This window comes from Thermobia domestica, chromosome 13 (assembly GCF_964235325.1).
Source record: "Thermobia domestica chromosome 13, izTheDome1.hap1.1, whole genome shotgun sequence".
Classification (NCBI taxonomy): Eukaryota; Metazoa; Arthropoda; class Insecta; order Zygentoma; family Lepismatidae; genus Thermobia; species Thermobia domestica.
The window spans coordinates 174,778,871-174,806,389 of NC_137466.1; the positions used below are offsets into that span (position 1 = coordinate 174,778,871).

General features: G+C 35.9%; 1 protein-coding gene across 3 annotated transcripts in view; it reads right to left on the minus strand.

Moving 5' to 3' along the window:
- The window catches only part of LOC145668769 (uncharacterized), a 55,897-nt gene that overhangs the window by 6,716 nt on the left and 21,662 nt on the right, over window positions 1–27,519 (minus strand). For all 3 annotated transcript variants that reach the window (XM_081736925.1, XM_081736926.1, XM_081736924.1), the window contains exons 5-8: window positions 25,546–25,619; window positions 11,162–11,378; window positions 9,123–9,242; window positions 2,726–2,856 (exon numbers count right to left, since the gene is read on the minus strand). In XM_081736925.1, the coding sequence (XP_081593051.1) occupies window positions 2,726–2,856; window positions 9,123–9,242; window positions 11,162–11,378; window positions 25,546–25,619 (542 nt within the window). The remainder of the gene's footprint in view (window positions 1–2,725; window positions 2,857–9,122; window positions 9,243–11,161; window positions 11,379–25,545; window positions 25,620–27,519) is intronic.

Below are 27,519 nucleotides of genomic sequence, written 5' to 3' on the forward strand. Positions count from 1 at the left end.
GAATCGCGAAGTGCACTGGTTCTGTATCCTGCTGAATCAAAACAGTGTCTTTGATACCATTTTCTTCCAGTTGAGGCACCAACCACTCATTAACCATCTCCAGGTAAGAGTTAGGGGTACGCCTACTTCCGGACCATGCTGTATGTGAATGATGTAAAATTACTTAAACTAAGAGGTAGAATAACTTAATTTGCTGATGACAGTGCTATATTTTACAAAGCAGACATTATAGGATAATTGATATTATATATTAAGGAACATGATGCACAAAGTCTTTGCCTTTAAATTGAGAAATGTCAAATAATATATTTTTTTTACAAACCATTGTCAAAGATAACTTTCCCCAATAAAATTTGTATTAAGAACTTGGAGGTGAAAAGAGTCGAATGTATAACATATTTAAAAATAGTAGTAGATAAACATCTGACTTGGGAATTGCATATTAAAAGTTTAGAAGACAGCTCTTATAATACGTATTATGCATCGCTTTAGAACAGTCCTAACAACAACTTTAAAAAGAATGATGTACAATGAATACATACAAAGTCATTTATTATATTTGGGAACATACTAACAAAATCAAAAATACAATCACTCTTGACACTACAAGAGAAAATTATAAGAGTTATGTATGGTCGTTCTACGTATCCAAGTAAGAGTTTGTTTATGGAATCAAATATACTGCTTTTTTATTTACTAATAAAAATTCATTCTTGTATGTATGTGTATAATGTACTTACACGCAATATGTTTTATATATATATATATATAATTTATTTCTAATAAAGAGAAAAGATGTTTATAATTATAATAAAGGAAAAAAGAATGAAATTGAAATAGAGAATGTTAAATTAACAACTTATGGTTTAAAACAGTATTAAGTACAATATTGCTATATTGCTCAAACTTGCAATAAGCTGCCCTAAAAAATTAAGGATACAAAATCAATCCCATTATTTAAAAAAAAATACTTTTGGAATAAATATGTTCAATAAAGCATAATTTAAGTTATAAAAATGAAAAACTAAGGTGTTAAGATATTGGCACAAAAATACGAAGATATTATAAGATAGGAGTACTTAGTCCCTTAATGTGAGCTAACACTCGTTGGGACTATCTAATTCTCATTCTTTGCTTTACAGTCTTCAATATTTGTTAACATACGGGAATTTTGGAGTATTTTCTTTATTAAATAAAATATAAAATTTGGGAAATCTGGAGGGTGTCGATTTCTTTTTAAATGATTATCGTCAAATAAAATGTGAGAAATTTGGAGGAAATCGATTTCTGTTTAAGTAATTATCATCAAATACACTGTAGGAAGTCAGAATTTTCAATTTCTGTTGGACATTTTCGTCTACTTTTTCTTTTTCCTCTTTTTCTTTTAATTTTTTTTAATGTATTGTAACCTAGAAATGTACGAGGGTCATTTCAAAAGTCTTGCACACAACGCATGCGCGACCATTTGAGTGGTGTGATCAAGCTCAATTTTACGTCAGTTGTGAGAGTTTGGGCTTGACAGTCGCGTCTGTATTTGCTGGTTCACGTGGTTGTGTTGTGAAAAATTCGGTGTTAAAATGGAAGTTGAATCCGACTCAGGTCGGATTACACATAGTGACCAGCGTCCCTATATCAAATCAAAATTCTACGTGGAAAGAATCCAACGAAAATTTACAATGCTTTGCGAAGGTTTGTGGAAATAGTGTGGTGGATCGTAGCACTGTATCACGGTGGTGAGCTCATTTCCGTGAAGGTCGTGTAAACACTGCAAACAATCCAAGAAGTGGAGGACCATCAACTGCAACAGACTAATCCTCCAAGATTATTGTGAATGACATTTTAAGAGAGGATCGACCAAAAACATGTGAGGAAATTGCATATGAGGTCAGAATGTCTATCAATTTAGCTTACAGAATCATTACTGAAAAGTTAAAGATGAGAAAAATCGATGCCAGATGGGTTCCACATGATCGGAGTGAAGAGCAGAAAGCATGTCGCGAAAGAATCATAGAAACACTCGACACGTATAGATGGGAAATACTTCCACATCCACCATATAATCCTGACTTGAGCCCACCAGACTTCGATTTGTTTCCCAAATTGAAGGAATCACTCCGTGGAAAACGTTTCGATACAATTGACGAAGCTTCCACTGAGGTGACCCGAGTGATCAGACAGCTCAACAATGAAGGTGCCCTATCCGGAATACAAATTTATCAAAACGTTGGAAAGCTGTCATAAGCAAGAATGGAGATTATATTGAAGGCCTATAAAGGAATTTTGTACAGTAAATTATCTACTTCCATAGTATCTTTCAGTGTGCAGAACTTTAGAAATGACCCTCGTACTTAAATTTTGTTATATGATAGCATTATGGATTTACACTGTTTGTTGAATGAATGTTGTGGAATTGGAAGTTCAGAGTAATAATATCTGTTGTATATTTCCTTCTTTAAATTACGAACACTCAGAAGAAGTTTGTATTATAAAATATGTTGAAATGAATCTCTATCGATTAAAACGCCTATTGAACTTCTTACTATACATTTCACCATATCAAGCTAGATCTATCGTAATTATATGATCAGAGCATCAGAAAATACAACATGAATTGCAAACATATACCTTTAGTGGAATACAACACTTAACCAAACATTATGCAGTTATAATTGAATTCTTTTAATGGGATGATATTACTATAAAAGTTGTAAATATAATTACTTACAAATATCACTGTGGTTACTAGGAGTTCTCCTCCGAACAACCAATACAGTCTTTCGGACATTAAAGCAACCCAAAGGCTCCCCAACACTAAACCAACAGAAGAACACATCTGGCAGCTGATGTTACCCTGATCTGCAACAAGAACCACAATTTAACAAATTTATGTGTAACTGATTTATTTCCATAGACATAGAAAAGTAATTTATCTGTATGGTCTAATAGTAAGCGCTTGTATTTCTTGGTTCGCCTTCCGGTAGAAATATGGGATTCTTGAGTTTATCTGCACCGTGAGGCAATTGAAAAGCTTATCGAATTAAAAGACAGCGAACTCCGGTCTAGAAAACCAGAAATAACGGAGAGGGTATTCCATATGCTGACCTCACATACTTAAACTAAGAAATCGTCTAGCACCAATAAGCTTTCGTGAGCTTATATAAGGAAATTCAGTTGAACTTAGTGGAAAGACCAAAAACCTTCAGCTGATAGTCCTATACAGACCCTTATATCGTATCGGTTAGCAGCAGTGGTGTGCAGTGGTTTTTCAAACCTAGTGAAGCAGTTGAATTTTTAGTACATACAACAAACTTAATATCCATACAAGCTTTACAAATATAAAAGTATAGTAATAATAATAATAATAATCCTAACACTAATATAATATTACATATTTGGATTTGTAAGTTGCATAATACTATGTAAAATGTATGAATTACTAAAGTATAATATTGGCGCAAATAGTCAATTGGAAATATAACAGGCAAAGAAAACTCTTACCTTGGTAGCAGGCCCGTATCCATGGGGGTGTAGGAGGGGCCGGGGCCCCCTAAATTTTTGCGGGCCCCCTCTAGAATTTTCACGGTAGGCTTGCAAATGAACTATAATATAGTGATGAACTATAATATAGTTGGATCGGCCCCCCTTAACTTCAGCCTGGCCCCCCCTACATTTTTGGGCTGGCTACCGGCCTGCTTGGTAGTCTCAGACGTTGTTGAATATAACAATGTTAAAATTCAGGACAAAGAAAGAAATCTGTATATTTTTGTTTTGTCAAATATATATATATATATATATATATATATATATATATATATATGTCCCGAGATACAGGCCGCCAAAGATGGCGCCTCGGGTGTTACTTCTCATGTGCGAATTTCGGCAAAATATTAAAATGATTTATCTCTAGAATGGTTCAAGATATTTTGTTGCTTTTTGTTTTATTTGGAAGATAATAATTTCTTTGTTCAAATGGTATTCTCCGTTTGGAAATGCGTGTCCAAGTTCTCGTGCTAAACTACCTTCTGATTTTTTTTCTAAATGCCAATGATAAAAAAAAAAATCTGTTGGTCAGTACCATACAATACTATATGCTCTAAAAAGGATACCTTTCACCTTTGAGTTGAACAAGGTTTGCCATACATTAACCCAGTTTTCATTACCACATTCTCACATTTTGCTCTGCATCAGTATCTTCCTTATACTTGGTCTGCATCAGTATCTCCTTTGATATTGAGTGATGCCTTCCGATTGAACCAATAGGAACTGGGGCACCCAAAATCTTTAAAACATTGCGAATTGCAAGTATGCGCTGGTGCTAGCGTTGCTGTCTTGCAGGTGGCCACGTGCATCTTGTGGTAGCATAAATTTCACGATTTTTCATTGAACTCACAACTGGTATCTACTCTGTAAGCCACCAGTCACATTCATACACACAGGCCACAAACATCCTTCTTTTGGAGGTAGTGAATCTACATATTTTCTTGCCATTTCTAAGATCTTGGTTGGGCAAATGAAATATTTTCTTTCTTGCTCTTAACAGTGCGTACAGCATAAGTTCGACCATCACTGTGTGAGTCCAGACATGTAACTTCTGAATTCCTTTTGCAGGCGTAGTTTGGTTGGACTATTCTTATATTTTCTGCTCGTGGAATTTTTCAACTTCCTCTTTGGGCAACAAGATGAGGGAACCATTCTTATAAAATCCTCGACATTCTGAATTGCAACTGTACTTGGGCTGGAAAGATTTTTTTTTTTTTTTTTTTTTTTTTTTTTTTTTTTTTTTTTTAGCAGGAAAAGGATAGCTTTGACATTGATATTTCTGAGAAAAATAAGTAAAACATTTAAAAAATTAAAAAATATATTAAATAAATTTGAGAATGCTGCACACGAGAACTTGTACACATATTTTCAAACGAAAGATATAATTTGAACTAGTAAATAATTTTCAAATAGAACAAAAACAACAAATATCTTGAATCGTTTCAGAGATTGAGCACTTTAATACTTTGCTGAAAAGCGCACGTGAGAAATAGCTCCGAGACGCCAAATTTGACGCCTGCATCTCGGGCGAGAATTTTTTTTTTTTTTGACAAAACAAAAAAACAGATTTCTTACTTTATCCTGAATTTTAACATACGACCTATCAAGATAACCCTCATGCCTGGATATAGACTATACCAACGTATATATAGAACGGTGTATTTGTCAATTATAAGATAAAAATTTACAGATCATACAATAATTATTTTCTGAATCAATATGAAAAATCTGTAGACCTGGCAACGCTGAATTCAATTGAACCAATTGCACGACGGCGAGCTGAAGTGCATTCACTTTCTCCTTTTATGCAAATTTTACATCGCACCCCACATCAGGTGGTCATCCCTTCTATACAGCTCTACAGAAAAGTGTCTCACTCTTAGGAAAGACAAAAATACTGGCGCGATTCACTACGCAACTTATGTTCCTTTTACCACATCCCCTTACAGTCCTTTCACACCATAAGGGTGTTCATGCTTAGTGAGATAAAAGAAAAAAACGGAACTGTGCTTCATTTGAGTTTTTGAGAGAAAAGAAATTGAAACATACAACTTGACTACGTCTGAAAAACAAATTGCTTACTGAAGCAGTTTCGCTTTCTTCGGCTGAATGCACGCCACTGGCAGAAAGCATAAATTCAGCCTCATATACAGATGGTGGTCAGAAAAATGGAAACACCTGAACGAAATTGCAACTTACCAGATTAATATGGTGTCGGGCCACCTTTCGCGTTCAGAACAGCCTTGATGCGACGTGGGATGGAGGCATAGAGGTCGTGAATTGTAGGAAGTGGAATTTTACACCATTCCTCGTGCAGGGCATCGGCCAGTTCTGTAAGAGAGGATGGAGGTGGAAATCGTCGCCGGAGTCGTGTTTCCAAGACGGACCACAGATGTTCAATTATGTTGAGATCTGGGGATTGGGCGGGCCAGGGTGGTGCTGAACTTCATCCCGATGTTCCTCAAACCACGCTGCAACAACGTCAGCTGTGTGAATGGGTGTATTATCATCCTGGAAGATGGCGTCATTGTTCGGGAACAACATCCGGACCATAGGATGCAAGTGGTCTCCTAAAATTGCGACATAATCGTTGGCAGTGATTCGTCCGCTAAGTGTGACAAAGGACCCAATGAAAACCATGATATGGCGACCCACAGCATCACCGAGCCGCCGCCATGTTTCACAGTTGGGCGGAGACACTGCAGATCATAAGCTTCTTTGGGCGTTCTCCACACATAAACACGGCCCATGGTTGGGAATAGGGTGAAGGATGACTCATCCGACCATATCACACGTTTCCAGTCCTCAACGGTCCAAGTTGCATGGTCGCGGCACCATTTGCGGCGTGCTAAAGCGTTATGGTCCCTGATGAGCGGTTTGGCCCGTGCAACACGACCCCGTAAGTTCATGTCATGTAACTCGCGGCGCACTGTGATTGTCGAAACAGGGTGGGGGAGGTGCGGATTGAGTTCCTCCGTCACTTGCTCCGCAGTGGCACGACGGTTTTGCGTGACAATGCGTGACAATGCGCTTTAATACCCGGCGTGACCTGTCACTCAAAATTTTCTTCCGCCCACTGTTCCGCTTCCCCGATGTGGTTTTCCCGTGTGTTGCGTAGGCCGTCATCCCCTTCGACACTGTCCCACGCGACACACCTAACACAGTAGCCACTGCCGTCACACGCACTCCACATAACCGCGCACCAACAATTTGCTCTCTGAAAATCTGAGAGGTCTCCCATTTTACACTACCTCCGTCTGCTGCAGCCACTGGACACTGCTGTTCCACTGCGCCTGACGTAGTATGGAGACCGACCTAACACACCACCACCAGCAGTCCGGCGCTGCGGGCGCCACGACACCACTGCCAACCCATCTGACGTGTTGCCAACTACAGGTGTTTCCATTTTTCTGATCACCATCTGTAGGTCTATCTAGAGTTATTAATATGTATGCCTATTTTAGTATGAAAACAATGTGTACACTGATGAGAAATTTACTAGTTTACATTTTATTTTTTAACTTCACTTTCCTACGCTCAAGCATCTATGTAGAAAGAAAAAAAAAATTCGTTCCTCTCTCCTAAGTGTTGAATTTTATTAAATACCGTCTTATGCACAGACTAGGGCGTAAAAAGAATACGCACAAAATTTAAATTTTTTACAACCAATAGTTTCGAAGATCTGACGAAAGGCAAGAAAAAGTTTAATCTCTTCTGCACCTTAAGAGCTCGTTTTCGCAAACTCGGTTTTATCCACAGCCTAGAGTTCAAGGAAAACATCTGTACATGTACCCCTACTGCTTCGAATATCTAATTAAAGACTAGAAAAAGTTCTGCTGCTTCGAATATCAGACTAAAGGCTACAAAAATTTCAAGTTCTGTTTTCCCCGCTCAGAGTTGGTTTTCGTTAACTACAAGCTTGAGTTTATGGACAATATTTGACAAAATTTGAAGTTTCTATTCCCAATGGATTGGAGAACTAATGAAAGGGGGAAAATGCATTTTCCCCTATTCAGGTTTTGCATTCTTCAAAATCCCGTCTTATCCACGGGTTAAAGTTTATGAATAACATTTATACAAAAGTTTAACTTAATGTGAAAAACGGTTTAGGAGATCTGGTGAAGAATAAAATTTAAAAAAAAAATCAACGTCTTTTTACCCACTCAGGACTTTCATTTGGCAAAATTGCGCCTTATCTACAGCCTAAGGTTTTTAGAGAGAACATATATACAGAAGTGCAAGTTCCTACGTCAAGATCATTCATATATATATATATATATATATATATATATATATATATATATATATATATATATATATATTTAAATCACTGCAATAATACCAAAGCCATAAATTCATTCGTTATTGAAGTCATACGAATGGATCATATTGTTCCTATTTCCTGAAAGCATTGAACATGATCATGAGTTCGTATGACGTGCAGCGCATATCAGTAATTACATAAACAGCGCCACAGAACGTGTTTTCGCATCACAGTCAACTGAAACGGTCAAACACGAAGTTCGATCAGGTGGCAATTCATTTAGTGTTACGGAATTATCCGGAAGCTGCAAAGGGAATCTAGATCGTGGAACGGAATGAAACTGTGGGTAACTGGACAGTTTAAAAACGCTTAAGTAATTGAAATTAGGTGACATTAAAGAGTCCCCAGGCTGCTAGATCAGCTGTCATGAATAGGAACATGAGTAGAACGGAACGACTAACACAAGCGTAAGTACATATCAATTGTCAATATTGATGGGATGATCTCACAGCACCGTGTGTCATCTTAGTTAACTGGGACTGGCCTGCAGACGATCTCCACTTGTGCCTCACGAGCTGACATTACAAGGGGCTGAAAGACGACTCACTCTGTGTAAACGATTGATATAGAATCCTTGTGACAAAGTTAGGCGTCGGGACACCACAGTACACGAGAAACAGATCTTTCTGCAATGTTCTGCCGGTCATCCGTGGTAATGACCAGGTCAGAGACACTGGCAATTACTTGAAGACGGAGCTTTGAAACAAAGGTTATGCTGTTCATATGGCAAAACATAGATCGAACAGTGCTATGAGAACTCTTTCCCAACTACCGTGGTGTGGATGAATACCTTCATGCTGAACAATTACAGCAGATCCGTGATGTTATGCGACAGAAATCCGAACTATGAAAAACAGGACGAAGGTTCCGCTTCAAATTGCTAACGCCTCGAGCTAGTTAGCTGGAAACTCTCCAGGAACTATAAGAATTCGAATTCGTTGGAATACAGCCCAGACATCACCGCTTCGGAGTATAATTTGTTTAGCAAAGTCGTGCATTTCCTACAGTTGACAAAGTGGAAAATGAGGTGCGCGATTTTGGCCTTTAAATCTGCCGAATGCCATCCTCGTGGGATTGTAGTTCTCAGGAAACGCTGGTAAAAGACCATCTAACACAATGGACTTTACTTAGAAGAATAAGATAAGCTTTCACGATTTTAAAATTGTAATGATGTTTCATGCCAAAAAAACGAACGATGTTTCATACCAAAAATCGAATATAAATATACGCATTATCAGAATATTTAATTTTATCATACCTCGTGTTCGAAGAAAGACTATGTCCAAATAAAGCATAAAAGTCACTTCTGCAACTATGCAGCACGAAAACAATGTGAACAGGACTCCAACTCCGAAGAACGGAAGATTTTCAAGCTCACCTGCAACAAGTAGCATTATTAAAAACATATATTGACATAAAATCATAGCAGAAGCACAATTTTAGAAGTCATTGTCAAAATTATGCTCGCGTCAGTCCCTAAAGAATGAATAATGACAGTGGAATTTAAGCACCAAATAAATATCATTTACGTGTTATCGTATAGATGTGTAAATTTATGTTTTAACATATAAATTTGGAATGTATAAGAACCTGAAGTAGTGCCATTTGAAAAAAACGTAACTTTATGTTGGTGTGGCAACACTGTTAACATGGTGGTATTAAAATATGTCAAATAATATTCCCTGCTGATATTTGCATGGTACAAAGTTTCAGTGTTTTTTTGTTTATTATAATAATTACATGGGATCGATTCGAATTCCATTTTTTATTTCTTTTTTCAATTTACGAGATATATGTTTTCCACAAAGACGTAACATATTGACATACAATTATCAGAAACTTAACCGATGTGCCAAATAAAAATATGCTGGCTATTTTATCGAAAAGAAATGTGCAGTATGTATAGCTATGGAACACTATCAGGTTGTATAAGCAGTTCAGTTAAAATTTTTAGATACATTTTGATGAATTGTACCTCATTTTATCTATTAAATACTAGTGACTATCAGTGGGCGAGCTTGAATGGCAGTACTGCCAATATTTCAGAAATTAACCCAAATTTATTTTTTTTCTTTCTTTCGTATAAGCCATTATAACAAACTATCTGCTAAAATGTTATTTATAAATCATAAGCTCTGAAACAGAATATGAAGTACTAGGATATAATGTTTGGGAAAGGTAGGGAGCATTGGAATCAATTTTAGTTCAATAGGTAGAAATCAGTAATGTACTTATACTTTCCGTGAACATTTACAAAAGCCACAGCCTTCAATAAAGCGAAGTATTACCTACCCGCTGATGCGTTACTAAAAGTCCAAGGCGCCGAGGCATAATCGGACAAAATACATCTAAAATGTTGATTGAATTTTTTATAGAACCTGAAAGCGTACTATAGCCACACCTACTGAACATGGTATTTTCTCAATAAAATAGATATGTTCGTCTGAAGTTTCTAATTATTGTATCGTAATGAGTTAGGTCTTACTGGAAATATTACTATCCATAATTAAAAAAAAAAAAAAAAAAAAAAAAAAAAAACTTTAGCGTATTGTTATGAATGACCATGTACAATTAGACATAACTACAAAAATGCTTAATTTCGGGATTATTTTGGAAGGCACGGTAGCTCAGTGGTAGAATACTTGCTTATGGTGCGAAGCTGTCCCTGTTTCGATTCCAGGACGTCTGAGCTTGTAGTGAACAACACATCTTTCCGTCCTTCCATTTCCTTCCACATCCTCAATTCACAATAATTTACTTTCATTAAACATTCATCTCCTAAAGGACATGGCATAAACGTCAGACGTAAAATTAAATCATTTCATTCCGGGGTTGTTCATGTTCGTATGCATATCGTTTACTTCCAAGAAGATGGCCACACTGATTTTTCTTTAATGTTAACCATACAATGCATACGAGCAGTAGCATATTGGTAGCCAATCAGGAATCAGGGAATTCTTTTGCTGTCTCTTATATTAAATCTGTCACTATCTGTGTATTCATAGTGTCTGATGAGGCCAAAGTGGATAGATGGCGAAACTGTTACACGTTATTTTTTTTTATTTTTTATTTTTTTTTAACACAATAAACGTATCGTTTCGTTCAGCGAGTAATTTAAATCAGATTTGAGCAATAAGTTTGGAAGTGGTCTGTGGCCTGACTTAGATCATATGGTTGTATTATAAATTAAATTTATAAAACCAATTCAACACCAAGTATATATTTTATTTAAGTGTTTTTTCTCTTCTTTCTTTCTTGCACTAAGACATTCAATTATTTTACATAGTGGTCACTTACCTTTCCTAAATAAAGGAAAGTTTACCACGTTCCATGCAAGTGCAGCTGTCATAATCAAATATCCACCAAGAATAAGCTGCTTCTTATTTACTATTTTTATCAAAAGGTGAGACAGGAAGTACGAAGAAAGAAATAGCACACCTATAATCACGAACATAATTGTATTCTCATGTTCTCCATAATGAAAGCAATAGTCCACCATTGGCGTCAATATAATCTGAAAAACAAAAACACAATATCGCTTACATTGGTTGTAGATGAGCATACTAATAGAAATAAGAACATTGTAACAAATCATATAATTTAGTATAATGGTCATTTCCAGATTTTTTTTTTTTTTTTTTTTTTTTTTTTTTTTTTTTTTTTTTTTTTTTTAAGTACAGCATTTTGTAAATACTCTGTTATTATCATTTGGGATTAACGACCTTCGTGATATACGAGAACGGATCAATCAGTAACGCACAACAATTTATGTAGAGGTGTAGTAACAACGTAAAGACTCATAATAAAGCAACTTTTCAAAATAGCCGCTAAGTCAAATCATCCTAGTCATAAAAGTCCGTCTTTTGGAAGTATAGCGATCTATCCACAACGGACTTGACTTCGTCATCGGAATTTGAAATGTTGGCCGGGCAAGAGTTTCTTCATTAGGCCAAAAATATGGTAATTTGAAGCTGGAAGTTCAGGATTGTATGGCGCATCCTCAAATATCACCCATCCAAACTTTTTGAGTTTCTGACGAACACTATCAGCAAAATGATAGTGTGCGTTACCATGAAGAGATTTGACATTTCTAGCATTAATGTTCGGGTATCTGTCACGAAGCGCACGACGCAACTTTGCCAATGTTGTTTTATATGATGCATCATTCACAGTGGTCCCGTGTGTTAGGAAATCCACAAGTAGGACCTTCTGTATATTCCACAATACAAAATGAAATGAAATCTTTGAGTTTTACGTCCCACGGTTATGCCGGTTAGGCTAAAGGAGACGGTGATGATGAAGAATGAATGAAATGGTGGAATGAAGAAAGTGGGAGGAAACGGGAGAACCCCGAGAAAACCCACGCACACGGTGTTTGTCCACCACAAAGTTCACTTGGCGGGGGCTGGGATCGAACCCGGGACCCCAAGCACCAGAAGTGAACGCTCTATCACTTAGCCACCGCGGCCCCACAATACAGTCACTAGCTTTTTCCCCGGGAGATTGAGTCACCTTGGGGAATTGGTATGTCTCCCTTCCATGAATGCCCGAACCACGACTTGTCACCTGTGACGTTCCCTTCCAGAAAAGCATTTTCTTTTTCAGCGTACCATGCCAAGTGGTCCAGGCATGTCATAATTCGCTGCACCTTATGGACGTCTGTGAAATTCTTTGACACACACTGGACACCCGGCACGCGGGGTGAATTTCACTAGGGTTTTGTGGAAAAAGAAAGAAAATTACACCTTTCTGCTCTTCGTAAGTATCTTCAAAGTATATCTCTTTCAATTTTCACTTCTCCAATCAGTATAATATCGCGAGAAAAAAATGATGCGTTACTTACTGACCCGTCTTCGTATATCCCAAAGCAGACAGCATTATTGAACCGAACCAAACCTTAGCTCCTAACCGAAAATAAGCAAAACTAAAGAACTCGAGATGACCCTAACAGTTCTCAACCTTTCCTTGCAAACTCTCACCCCAACCGAAGAGTGTTTTAACCTTCCCCTTCTCCTGCGTAATTAATCACACTAAACTCCAAACCGACTTCCTTTTTTTTGCCTACAACGCAAGCTAAAACTACTACTGGTCTATCCAAGCAGACAAATTTAACGATGTTAATCACAAGATCCATCTTAGTATCCACAAATTGTCCCACTTTCTTGTAGGGCCCCTCCCTTTGAACAATTTTCCAGAAATATACATGTACATATCTTTTATTTCTAAAACCTTACTTATCACTATTTCCTGAACGTCTTTCAAGGAATGTCACAATATCATATAACATACGTACATATCAAAACGCAAGACGATCATCATTCGCTCTACAAGTTCAATCACACTGATCATGAACTACTCAGACTACTCCGAAGTCTTACAACCAATTTTCCAACTGCTTCTATTGCTCATCTCTGAAGAAGCCCCTTACTCATAGATTTCTAAAAGCATTCAGAACTCCTAAATTGTATTCTTTACCAACAATCCAAATGCCACGAACATAGATTGTTTCTAGTACTGGTAATCCCACCAAATGTATCTTTGCTTTCCTCGACTGCCACTTCCAACCCCAAGTTCAAGCTCTCCCAACATGCCTCAATGACGAGTAACATTTTTATCCATTATCCATTCTATCAACGAACTTTGAAGTGACGTGAGTGGCAAAAATTGTAGTCGCTATACTTTTTTAACTAAAATTGAAATCTTTTGTAATTTTGATAATTTAACCAAAATATGTAAAATTAAAATAAACGACTTTCAATATTCTAGCTTCAGATTCTTGTTATAGGATTTACTAATGCATATCGGACTTCCGAAGAGAAACATCAAAACAATTTAATGACCGTGTAAATACGATCACTCCCAGTCACGACCCCTCTTCAGTTTTTTAGAAATAGGAAAAGAAAGAGTGAGGAGGAGGAAGAAGAAGGTAGGAGAGAAAGAGGAGGAAAGGAGGAAAAGAAGAAAGGTAAACGAAGTTAGAGGAAAAGGAATTATTGGATACATATGGGAATGTTGAAGAAACTAGAATACCTAGGTAGTTATTAAGAGGTAACTTATATTCAACTGCTATTACTTGAGGATCAATGCGGAAGTGATCCGGAAGACACACGTTCTCTCATACGACCCTGACCTGGATCCAGGCAACTACGCAAGTGGGAGTTGCTCCGACCCAGCCCGGGTGACAGAAAGTTTAATTTAATTAGTTTATCTGTTATTTTGAAATGTTGTATAACTCGTATCCAGTATCTGAATTCCCAAAGTGGAGATCAACCACACATTTGAATCGGCCAGAAAAAAAAAAAATTAAAGTCACGTATATACTTTTGCAAGTAGAAGTTTTGAGATTTCTGAAAAGACTGTCGTTATTCTGGCTCATCCTTTTATTTTGACTTTTCTCACAGAGCCGATTCTGAGTACTTTTGAATTAGTCATTCCTTCATGACCTCCGGCATGCACTAATACATATAACATATTATTACACATATAACACAGATACTATTATCTTAAATCAAAATTAATGCTACCACTTAAAAACTAAGTTCATCATTCATTCACCCACACTCACATACATACAGGACAGCGTATCGACATGGATGAAAACAATGTAAAAGAAACCATCTAGCTACAATTTGGTGAGCATTTATTACATCTATTCGAGAATGAAACACAAATTATTATGAAAGTGCAATCAACATACATATGAATGTATCAATCTACATATGAAATCGAACAATAGCGTTTTATGACATATTAAATATATATATATATATATATATATATATATATATATATATATATATATATATATATATATTCACTTAAAAGTTTGGAACATATGGTACGAATAAAAAACTAATATATTTATATTTTGCAAGATCATAGCCGAATAAAGGAAAAGAAAAAAACTTTATATGGAGATTTGAATGTCTTTTCTCATATATGAAGATTTTAAGTAAATTTACGAGTCCTGTCTCGTAGTTAGCGATGAGCGTTAATATTACACTATATTAAAGCATCCTTTTCTAGTGTCCAAACATTTCACTTTACTTTATTCCTCGTATACACACATGAAATTAGGTTACTAATCGTAACCGATACATATTATGTCTGTAGATATACTTAGGAGTACATTTGTCCCACATTTGGATAACAAGGACAAAGTGTCGTCTCTACTATCACAGCGACTAATTTACCTCTTTAGTCATTTTGATTGATTTACTAGTTCCTTGATCAGGTCTGAATCACTGCCGCCTTATATAATTAAATAAGCACATTTTTTGGTAAATTCGCACAACTAAAGAAAAAAAATAGTAAACGAGAATTTCTCAAGTCCAGAAGGATCTTCGTCGGTGAGAAACAAGTTTATGAAGGTGAAAACACTGGTTGAGTTTTAGGATTTGTACAGGAAGGATGAATTACTGCAAATGTAATTCATACAGTAGGATTTCAGTTTACTGGTCTGAGGTACGCTAACCTGCCTTAAACCCATGCTACATGCGGTTAGTGTAGTACTAATAATGTTAGTTCTTACATATGTTATTAGAGAATATCACACAAATTGAAAATAATATACAACATGCGGGGGTATTTTTAACATTTACACTTCATATTTATCGGATATTTTGTGACCGCTGTAACCAAGAACTGTTCGAAGTAAGGCACCAAGACTCTTTACACATATATTCATTTACTAAATTTAATATTAACATTTTATTTCAATATTACATTCACATTCAACACATATTCATGTCTCAATCTATATCTATATTCATTAATTATTCAATCTTTCAAACTACTAACCCCGACAAATTGAATTTTGCGGATGCAACACTTTACATCTTAAATCCGATATATCGCATATATATATTCAACTAGTTTCCCGCGCATAAAGATAAAAATCAATACCTTCAAATATTCTATTTAAATAGACATTCAATGTGCACGGCAGGCACGTAAACTCAAAATATATATATAGATATGGATGAAGCTAAAGATATCGATAATACTCTTGGGCCCAAACAACTACAACAACCTTCACATTCAGAGTTACCAGTGGAAACAAACGTAGGAATAGCTAGTAACTTGACCCAAGATTCTAAGCGGATAATGATAGAAGGAAACGAAAGTAAAATTTAATCATAGACCGGACAGTAGCTCGCCATTGCGGTTTGTCAATATGGTAGAAAACATTTACTTCATACTTCACATCAATGAATACCTCTACGAATCGTGTCTCGCGACGACGCAGCTAGTAATTCAGGTTCCAATGCTATATATTAAATGGTCGATATTTGTAAAGTTCAAAACTCGGGGAAAGGAATAAGCTAAGACACTAAAGCTACAAAAATAAGTGGTCGAATTTCAACCTACAATTCACAGCCAAATATACTTTTATATGACGAATATGGTTGGCCTACTAAAATGCGTAGCCTAAAATAAATATCTCCAAAACAACAGCAAGTCCATCCCCACAAGGGAATTTTCAAAAAGACAAAAGCTTTAGGGAAATTCCCCTCCTCACTGTAATCCGGCTGAGACCTTGGAGACTCCGGCACTACCGGGAAGTCAGTGAGATTTCCTAATTTAGAATTTCTACAACAAACAAAATTATCCGATTCCTCAGAAACTGAGAAGAGTTACGCGGAAAGTATGGAAAATTAAAGTAAAATTTATAAAATAGACAAAAATCCTAACAGTGACTTGCCAAATGAAAAAAAAAAGAAATTAAATAAAATTTAGATTTTGTACTAGTAAGTTGTCCGCCAAATCTTACTAGTAGCTACCAGTCCGCAAGGTTACCAACATTGAGGCGTCAATTAATTTCAAACAATATATACTAAAAATAAAAGAAGAGAAAATTCATGGACATTGGGGGTTTAGACGCCCTGGCACGGTGTTACTAGAGTCTACTGTAATATATTTACTAGATCATTTGATCCTGTCTACTTCGTCACCTCTACACACAATAATAAACTTGGCTTGGTCGGGTGACGTGGGATTTTTTTTAAAGTTGCTGGATATTATCATAAATACAAGTCAAACGCATATATCTAAACTGTATTGATTCTGCAAACAGCTACTGTCACGTAATGTACTGTGAGGTATCTGGGATCATTTGCCATACGGCTATTAGTTGTATTGTCAGGCTGGTTTATCAAGTAACTGGTATATTTACTGTGAAAAAGTCGAGCCACTAAGTGAAGAATACCATCCATCGTTTTCTACATATCACACTACCCTCATATAAAAATCCTAACGTGATAATTAATGCACTAAGGAATTCAACATATATAGATACATTATATAATCACTATTTCGTAGCAAACTCTACCACTGGGCACATATAGACATAGGCGCCTTGCTATTTATTCACACTCTTTACTATACACATTTATATACTAATAATATTATCATTACTCACTTAAGGTAAGTGCACCAATAGCTGACACTTTAAGGATGCATTTCTAAATCTAATGCTTTGGTTTGTAAATAAAACAACATAGAAGGATTATGGCTTTAATAACTGAAAGATTTAAGTTTAAGGAAAAGTTTTCAATTGATATAAGAGCTTCAGATAAACATATATGAGTTACTGAAATTTATATGGAACATAATCCATTTGTACCAGTTGCTGACACACAGAAAATACCAATGATCCAATGCCTGACATAGTAATGTGCCAAAAGCTGACAGTGTTACTTTAAAGAATGTATGTATAATGAAATCATTTGTTAGTAAGAATAACATCACGTATTCTTTTAAAATATAGGTTAAACAGAAGTAACAGATTTATAATAGGTAGAATCTGCTCTTTGTTTAGTACTTATTCAAATATATTCATTTAAAATTTCAAGACATTTCTTACCTTTTGTTAACGCGATAATTCTCAATTTCTTCTATCAGATATGCTCCCACCTTGGAATCAAATCATATTTAGGTGAATTGATTTTTTTTTTTTTTTTTTCAATATGTCTTCATATGCATACAATAGCTTGTCTTCAACTTTCGGCCAACACCAGCCATATCTAGTCTTTAGCGTAACTTTGACGAAAGCTTCGTTTTTCTTAGTCTTCAAAATCCTTCCTGGAAAATATTCACTTTTATATTATATTATATTTCTTCCACTCTGCCGATGTTGCGACTGAAGCTATTTTCTCTCTCCTACTCTTTAAGGTAGGCGTGATTGTATGGTGCAGCCAAAATAAAGATCTTTTAAATGGTAAGGGAATTAATAGTATCAGTACTTTCCTTTGCTCTCTGTTCATGGTTAGGAACGTCAGTTTCTGTAGTTTTCGAAGTCCTTGGAATTGAAAACATAGTTTCACTTCTATTTTGATGAGTAGAAATTTTAGTTACTTCTGCAACTTGTTCTTGCGTAGAAACGTGTGTTCCTGTAATTTCCGAAGTGCTTGAAATTGATATATTAGTAGTGTCATTCGAATTTTGTTGAGTAGATATTTCATCCGTAACTTTGTTTTCTATTCTGGGTGGAGGATCATGTTTGCTACACTTCTCTGCATCCATAGGAGGAAAAGATTTTTATCTTCTATGTTGCGTAAAAGCATGCTATCACAATCGGAGATTTTTTAACTTTCTCAGTACAAATTTTTTGTTTTAGGAAACACAAGAATTAATTTATTTGGCCGTGATGAGTTTCATTGGAGAGATTTCCGGAAGATATCTCTCAAGTTGTTCCTCCTTTCCTGAACTTTTGATAGTCTACATTATCAGCGTTGAATGAGTAGAGACCACATACTCTGAATTCATTTTGTATTGCAGTAGGAGTTATTGACATTTTCATTGTATTTTTCCAAAAGAGGTGCAAAGTCTTCATTTCTATGCTTTCTACCGTCATGTTTGATTCTCCACTGATGCACACCACATTTCCAAGCGCTCTTGAGTAGATGGAAACCTGAAACATCCATCGGTTGAAGAACATGAGTGGAATTCGGATACAAAGCTACAAGCACAATACCATTGTTACTACAAAAAGTGCTTAGAGGCTCAGTGAGATGAGATGCATGGCCATCAAGAAAAACCAACACAAGAGTTTTGATATTTTACTTTTCAAGACATGGTTGACACACATTAGTCATATATTCATAAAATGTCTCTACTGTCATCCAACCTACTCAGATCTACCAATACCCCAGCAACTCTATACAACCATCGGGGGAGTCAAAATACATGCACTAGTTGTAATCAGCATTGTCATACATTCTTTTTCATCATTGCTTGCATATGTGTATATAGTTTTTTTCTTCCTTACGAACTAACACCTTATTTCCTTTCGGAAACGTCTTGTCTGCGTTAAGAATTCTGGATGGATCTTAAGGTGCCTGGATAAAATACCGCACTCTCGGCTGGTCACACACCTCGGCTCATCTAGTTTCCAACTACAGGAGAAAGTGCCACTATCTATTTGTGTTCTAATCAATGAAAAGTTAAAAATAAGCAGATCACGAATTTTTATTTTGTCTTAAATCTGCTTCAGAACAACCACATTTTTTTTTCTGTAAAATGATGTTTGCATCATTGCGTTGCTCAAATCCATTGAAAATTTTTATGTCAGGTTTTGGTACAAAACAGTATTTTGCTGCTCTAATAAGTGACAACCCCTGTCAGCTTTTGGACCGAGACATCCAAATTTAGTGAAATTGATAACAGAAGACAAGTGTTACTTTCTCGTGTAAATTATGTATGAAATTCATAAATTAATGCCGTTATGCTGTTTACCAATGCCTGACATGCAGTGTCAGCTACTGGAATAATCCTACACAAAAGGACACCAATACCTGACACCCCTCCTCCTGAAGTTTTAGAATTTAAAATTTAACAAAATTTTCCTCCCGCAATTCACTACACTGTTTCACCAACAGAATACATATTCAACATGCTACTGAACTAGAAAAAGATCATAAATTAACATAAGAGTAACAAGGTAAGTAGGCTTCCCGTATTTCTTAAGAATTCTTCTCATTTTTGCATATTTCTTCATAGCACGTAATTCAACTTCGTCATACTTCTATCAGTTGGCACGCAAATTAACCACGAATAAGCAAAATGTTGCTAAACCATCAAGAAAAGTGTGTGTGCTGAGAAATCTATTAATGATCACAAATAACCTTATTATGTTCAATTTAAGATAACAGTGTCAGCTTTTGGAGCAGTGTCAGCTACTGGTGAACTTACCTTATTCATTTATTTATTTACTTTTCTCTACTACGTCGTTTTATTTTTAGACACCCTATACTTTCTCGATAAGCCCAAGACTGTTCAAAGCAGTCTAACTAATTATATTAAAATCAGCAATTATCATAATCCATTAATTAACACGTGTGATCGTATATGCACTGAATATGAATTTCTTTCGTAACAAACTACGGTATAATTCGCTTCACGGCTTCGAATTTTATTTTGTATGCACTGAAAGTTCAATGTTCTAAATAGCATGCAACTACATATCAGAAAATGTCAACAACGCAATTGCTCACAGCAAGCAACGGATAAAGACGATTCGTAAATGCAGCCTGGCAACAAAAACAATATCATATGGACAAAACTTCGAGTTAAGTGGAAACGCAAAGATTAATATTTTGATTACTAATTTATATAAATGATCGTGCTTGTCCAGAAAGGTAGCTTGCGATGTGAGTTATCTAGAAATCAATTCTTATGTGTCTAAGCTAATATTTACTTTTTATTTATAGCAGAAAAGGGGTTATGACCAGATCACTAAGTATTTGAGTAACAGAACATTAGCAACGGACAATACTAAATTCAGACGCGGTGGCGCTAGTAATATAAAAACAACCCGTGCACAACTGAATAATCTTTGCACTGTTAATCATGTTTGCACTATTATTGTTCATTATAAGTCATGTATTAGGTAATTATGGTACAAACTATTACGGAATTCTTTACTATGGAGTAACGTACTTCTTATGAGGGACCAAAAAGATAAATAAACAAACAACAATACACTGTCCATCGATGAATATTTCATACTTTCACTCGCACCTTCTAAAATCTACACTACTCACTTAAATACATGCGCATTACATTCCACATACCCAAGAAAGTAAATACTGATACATATAACTATACATGCTAACAAATATATTATCACACCATTCGACTATATATGAACCAAATCAGATTATCTAATTTCACCAATCGGCTCTATGAACTGGAAAAAGGGAAGATGAAATGATCAGGGCCAAGTAGCCCTTCTGCAAACTATTTGGTCTAGGAATTAATTCGTGCGGGTGGACAAGAGATGGCGCAACGAACGGAGCGTCCCACAGTTCCGTGTATCCACACATGTGTTGCAAACCCCTGTCATCGCGTATCGTTCGTAGTATAGGGCAGTGGATTAAAGCGTCAACAACACCAGTTTGTAGTTAAGTAAACATGGCGCAATTTGTGCCTGATAAAGTGTTTTTGCGGGGTGTCCTGCTGCATTACTTTAACATGCAGAAAAGTGCGACTGAAAGTCATCGTATTTTGGTGGAAGTGTATGGTGACCATGCTCTAGCTGAGCGAACGTGTCAGAAGTGGTTTGCACGGTTTAGAAGTGGTGATTTCGGCTTGGCAGACCAAGAGCGAGCTGGACAGCCAAAAAAATTTCAAGACGAAGAATTGACAGCATTGCTCGAGCAGGATTCGTGTCAAACGCAGGAACAACTTGCAGCAGCATTAGGCGTTGATCAAACAACAATCTCCAAACGCTTGAAAGCCATGGGAATGATTCAAAAGATGTCACATTGGGTTCCACATGAATTGAAAGACAGAGACGTTGAAAGACGAAAAACCATTTGCGAATTGCTGCTTCAACGACAGAGCAGAAAGGGGTTTCTGCATCGAATTATTACGGGTGATGAGAAGTGGATCCATTACGAGAACCCTAAACGAAAAAAGGCCTGGGTGAAACCAGGTCCATCACAACCAAAACGAGATATTCACTGTGCAAAGGTTATGCTGTGCATATGGTGGGATATGAAAGGTGTGGTGTACTATGAGCTGTTGCAACCGGGTGAAACTATGAATGGAGAACGTTATCGACAACAATTAATGCGTTTGAAGCAAGCTCTGGCCAGAACACGACCAGAATGGGAGAACAGACATGATAAACTTATTGCTCAACATGATAACGCTCGCCCACATGTCGCAAAACCGGTCAAAACCTATTTAGAAAATGTCGGATGGGAAGTTTTACCCCACCCGCCGTATTCACCAGACGTTGCTCCTTCGGACTACTACTTGTTCGATTGCATGAACAACGATTTGATTGGACAGCGGTTTACTTCTTCAGAAGATATCGAAACATGGGTCTCTGACTGGATCGCTTCCAAGGATGAGGACTTCTTTCGCCACGGAATCCGTACATTGCCTGACAGATGGGCGAAAGTGGTGGCTAGCGATGGACAATATTTTTCTTAAGGTATTGATGTATTTTGTGTTTGTACTACAGCTTCAATGTGTGCGTACCAACCGCACGAATTAATTCCTAGACCAAATAAATCATGTTTCCAAGGTACTATTATCTCACTGAAAGGACATACCAACACTGCTAATTGTGAGGGTCCCTTTCCTGAAGGGAAAAGAACCGTAATAAAAAATTGTTTAACCCATGTTGGTTGCAAGCTTGCTCAACTTAGGAGTAAATGAGAGCCCCTTTTTTGTTTACACTGCCATAATGATAATTACCCTAACTACCACGAAATCATATACCGCCATGTTAATAATAATATAAAAAATCACAGTTACTATATACACAAATATAAGCTATACTAGGAGAGGCCTAACGTAACCTTAAACTGAATTTTTGGGAGAGGTGAAAAAGGAGATTTTAAACGTTTCGAGCACTAAATCTTCATTTGAAAATCACTCACTATCATGCATCCTGTCCATTACTATTCATATGCAGACAGCAATATGGCGTCCCTGAGTTGGATTCTATATCTTATTGTTTTCAGGTTGTTTCACTGTTGAATTTTACTGTTTCGGGCTCTCTTCTGCTTCCAACAGGTTTATTTGTAAAATGAAATAGATTTTACCTTGTTTATGCTGCTTTTTCTTCCACTTTTCCCAAAATTTGAAAGAGCCGAAGATACGTGTTATAGCTTGCTTCATTTCCGGATCTAGAATGAGCATTCTCGCGCCTTGATATGAGAGCGTCAGAAAATAGTTCAATCAGAAAAGTGTTTTGGCGGCGGAAAATTATAAAGCGAATGAAAAATAGCAAAAACTGGATAAAACCGTATCTTGGTAGGATATGGGCATCTCAGAGGGACGAAGGGGGTCTAAATTATTCTGCCAAAAATCAGATTGGTGGATAATTACACAAGGATTTCTATCCAATAGCGAGCCTATGTTTTCATATCACATTAAGATGATAATTTCGATACTTATCCATCTGAAATGTCCATATACGGGACTCATAATAAAATAATGTATAAATAAAGATATTATTTCCCAAAATACGATTCCTACTAAATTATTCAAAACTTCCATATTAATTTTGGTTTGGGTACAGAACGAGTGAATACACTACACGGACCGAAGTTATAGTTTGAAAAATCACGTAGTACAGTGCGTTAAAAAATTATTGGACCCCTCCAAACAAAAATTCCATTACCTGTAATGGTACATTACAACTTCTACTAGCTTTATCATCCTCGTATACATAGACACTACTTCATTACACATCAATATTCCATTCAATGATGCCCTCAACTTCCTCGAGGAAATTACGAACACTCATCCCGAATATCAAAAGCCTAGTTCATAAATCTTAAAACATGTAGCTCAGTTTGTCATAACAATGAAAAACTTCACTTTTGGAAATAACTACTTAGCTCAGTTTGTCTTAACAATGAAAAACTTCACATTTGGAAATAACTAGTATCTTCAAATCATTAGCACTACCACGCTCACTTGCATAACCCTTCATACACCAATATATTCATGTGGCAATGGAACAACAAATATTCTATTCATCACACTTCAAGATTTCCTCTAGCTTCGATTTATGGTTGATATTTTACCAATATAGGGCTCAAACTGACTTGAAAGTCCGGGAAGGTCATTACAGTTAGTCCGTGAAAGTTAGAGAAATGCTTCAAAATCAGCCAAAAGTCATGAAAATCTATTAGATCTCAGTGAAGAGTCAGGGATTTTTTTAAAGCTGCCCATAGCAGATATGAGGAACGCCTCAGAAGAATCAAGACAGATTTTTAAAAAAAATGATACGAAAAGGGATGAAAAAATTGTCTTTAGAAATAAAGAAGCTTGAGGAGTGTTGAAAGGGTTTGAAACTTCAACTTTTCAAAAGAGAAGAACAAATTACATTAAAAATTCAAATGCTACAGAAGAAGAAAATAGGTTAGGTTTGTTAGTGGTAGATAAATAGATAGACCAAATTATATATTTATGAATGTATGAGATATTCAAAATATCGTTAGTGTATAATTGTTGTTGGTGCAAATGAGGTTAGATGATTTTGAGTTTAACGTCCCGTTCAGCAGCGAGGCTATATGACCTACTGATTAACGTGGAATCCGAACCACATGAGCTCCCGCCGGGAACCCGGGTCTCCCACGCCAAAGGCGCGTACGCTAACTTGTTGGTGCTAATGTTCCATTGTATTTCAAATACAAGAAGCTGCTTGACTCATAATTAGTATTTACAGTAAGAAGGTTAGCTTATGATGTGGAGATTGATTTAAAAGAGAAAAAAAATGTTTTTCTAAATCCGATCATTAACTCTTCGGGTGTCTTCGAGTATCGCGGGTCAGAGAAAATTACTTCCTCAGTCATGGAAATTCAGGGAAATTAATATATCAGAATTTTAGTGTGAACCCTGTAACACGAACAAACAGACAACCAGCATTGGAATTATTCCTATAATCCCTGAACAAGTGCCCAGTTCAATTCCCCTGGTCCTTCTCTAACAATTACTTTTTTTGATGTAAACGTCAGATGCGAGAACAGAGGTTTCAAGACTGATGTACTTTCACTTCAAGAGCTCCCTCCTACCTTTCAGAACATGTATGCTATTTACAACAGAACAGAAAAGCTGCAGACCAGAATAAGTGTTATTTTTACGTGTTACTATGGACTTATTTTATTGATTCTTATTCCAAAATTAACATATATATATATATATATATATATATATATATATATATATATATATATATATATATATATATATATATATATATATTATTTGAACTATTGAAATACCATCGTACGGTGTTTATACAACTAATTTACGATTTTGTGTAAGTTTTCTATACAGGAGATTGTATTTATATTCACCCTTTCTGTCACTCAATTATTAAATGACTATTCATAATTAGCTTAATTTAATTTAGTAGCGCTTCGTTTCACTAATTTTGACTCCGACTGTTTGCTTAAAAATATAAATATAAATATATTTATATTAAGTGATAAAAGGGATAAAATATTTCAGTGCTCGTAATTTCACAGTTTAATTAATTGATCTGTCAAGGTGAAAGTAATATCTGTTCCTTGTTAATTCGTTTTACAAAGAAAATGTTATTAAACATATCACTAAACAATAATTAAAAAATACAATCAAAACATGCTCAAGAAACAAGGAAAAAAAAAGGTTTTAATCTACTGAAATAAAACAATTCAACCTAAAAAACATACCTCAAGACACGAATAAACAAACGAAGCACTAAACACAAGCAATAACAATGCAGTTGTATCACACGTCATAGTATCTGAAATAATTGTAAAATAAAGAAGAAATACTACATAGTACAACAATCAGCAAAACAGAAAAAAGAAAATAAACATATTTATACATACAGGGTGTTTCGACATTCCTATTGAAACGTTTGTGAGATAATTCTACTCACGAAAACAAAGTAAACAGTTATGTGAGTGGGCAAATGAACACTGACAGCATAAAGCAGAAGCACTAAATGACTTTAAATGTAACGGTTTAGAAAACTTTAGAGTAATCGTAGTTGAACTAACCAACAGTACCGAAATTACAATCTTGGTTTACAAAACTTTAGAGCAATCGTAGCTGAACTAACCATCAGTACCGAAATTAGAATCTTAAGAACCCTACGGAAGAAGTTAACCAAGAGAAATAGAAAATGTTGAATAACCTCCTCAACAAAGATATTAAAATGTGAAAAATTCTTAACGTTAAGCATTTTTATTTTCTGAATCAGAAGGTATTGATTATTTAAACTATTAATTTCCTTTAAACATTTTCTGAACCGCTTTCTCTATAAAGTCGTGTTTGTACCAGGTGTTACTGTCTCACATATTGCCAAACACGTAACTCAAAAATGAAGCCGACCATGAAACTTCACACAAACTTTTATGCTGTTTTTCGTAAGTATAATCACCTCCTAAAATGTTAAAACAGGAATTTAAAAGCACCCTTATAAAAATATATATACTGACAAACATAAAAAAAAAACTCTAGTACATCCAAACAATCAAACACCTACATAAAAATTAACAAAAAAATTGGTTACTTATCAATGAATCCTTCCTTGGGAAGTTAAAACACTTTTTTTCTTTTTTCTTTTTTTTTTTTTTTTTTTTTTTTACTTTTCGGAACTCACAGTTGGTTCCTTCCTCAGTGGCAAGGTGAAAAGGATTAAAATGGAAAGGAGATAAAAGGAGTAAAACAAGGAATACATTCCACTAAATAAAGGAGAGCTCCTCCGTGGCTAAGCGGTTAGCGTACGCGCCTTTGGCGTGGGAGACCCGGGTTCGATTCCCGGCGGGAGCTCATGTGGTTCGGATTCCACGTTAATCAGTAGGTCCACGTCTCATATAGCCTCGCTGCTGAACGGGACGTAAAACTCAAAATCAATCAATCAATCAACCACTAAATAAAGGTAACGTACAAAATGGATCCGGAGATGAGCAGAGCAGAGTGAAAAAGGAATGAACTGAATCAAAGAAAACGCGGTGTTTGTATTACGTCAGTGTTTCCAGATTCGAAGGATGCATCAAAGGTAGGTACCCATGTTCGATCAATGTTGCCAGTATCAAGGTTTAATGCAGGTTGTATTTATGAATAAAGAACGATTCTTTAATTTCCCGTTGTTTTTTTGTTTTTCCTGAACCTATTACCTTAACCTGTTTTATATTATGTGAATGTTGTTTTAAATGAAGCGCCAAACCCGACATGCCTTCTTCTTGGGATTTCTTTTGATTGTCTAACATGTTTTTTAACACACGTGTTAATATTGCGTTTCGTTTGGCCAATATATGAGGAGTCACATTCGCATTGGCGTAACTACGATATTTTTCTAGGGGGGGCTAAGGCCCCTTAGCTCTGAAAAATGGAAGAATCTTTTAGAAGATCTTGTTATATTTCTTATATATATATATATATATATATATATATATATATATATTCTGAGTTCCCTTTTCCTAGCACTCATTATAAGCTCTTCAAATTATTTAGTTCTCTTAACACGAGACTGTCATATTACAGTTCACTGAAAATATATTACATCATAAATTTGCTTAAAATGCAGTGGCGTATTTAGGGGGTGGCTTCCGGGCTTAAGCCCCCCCGAAATCTTTCTTAGTATAGTAAAGTAAATGAAATATCTTGCAGAATTTTCACATTTCCAGGCAAAGCCC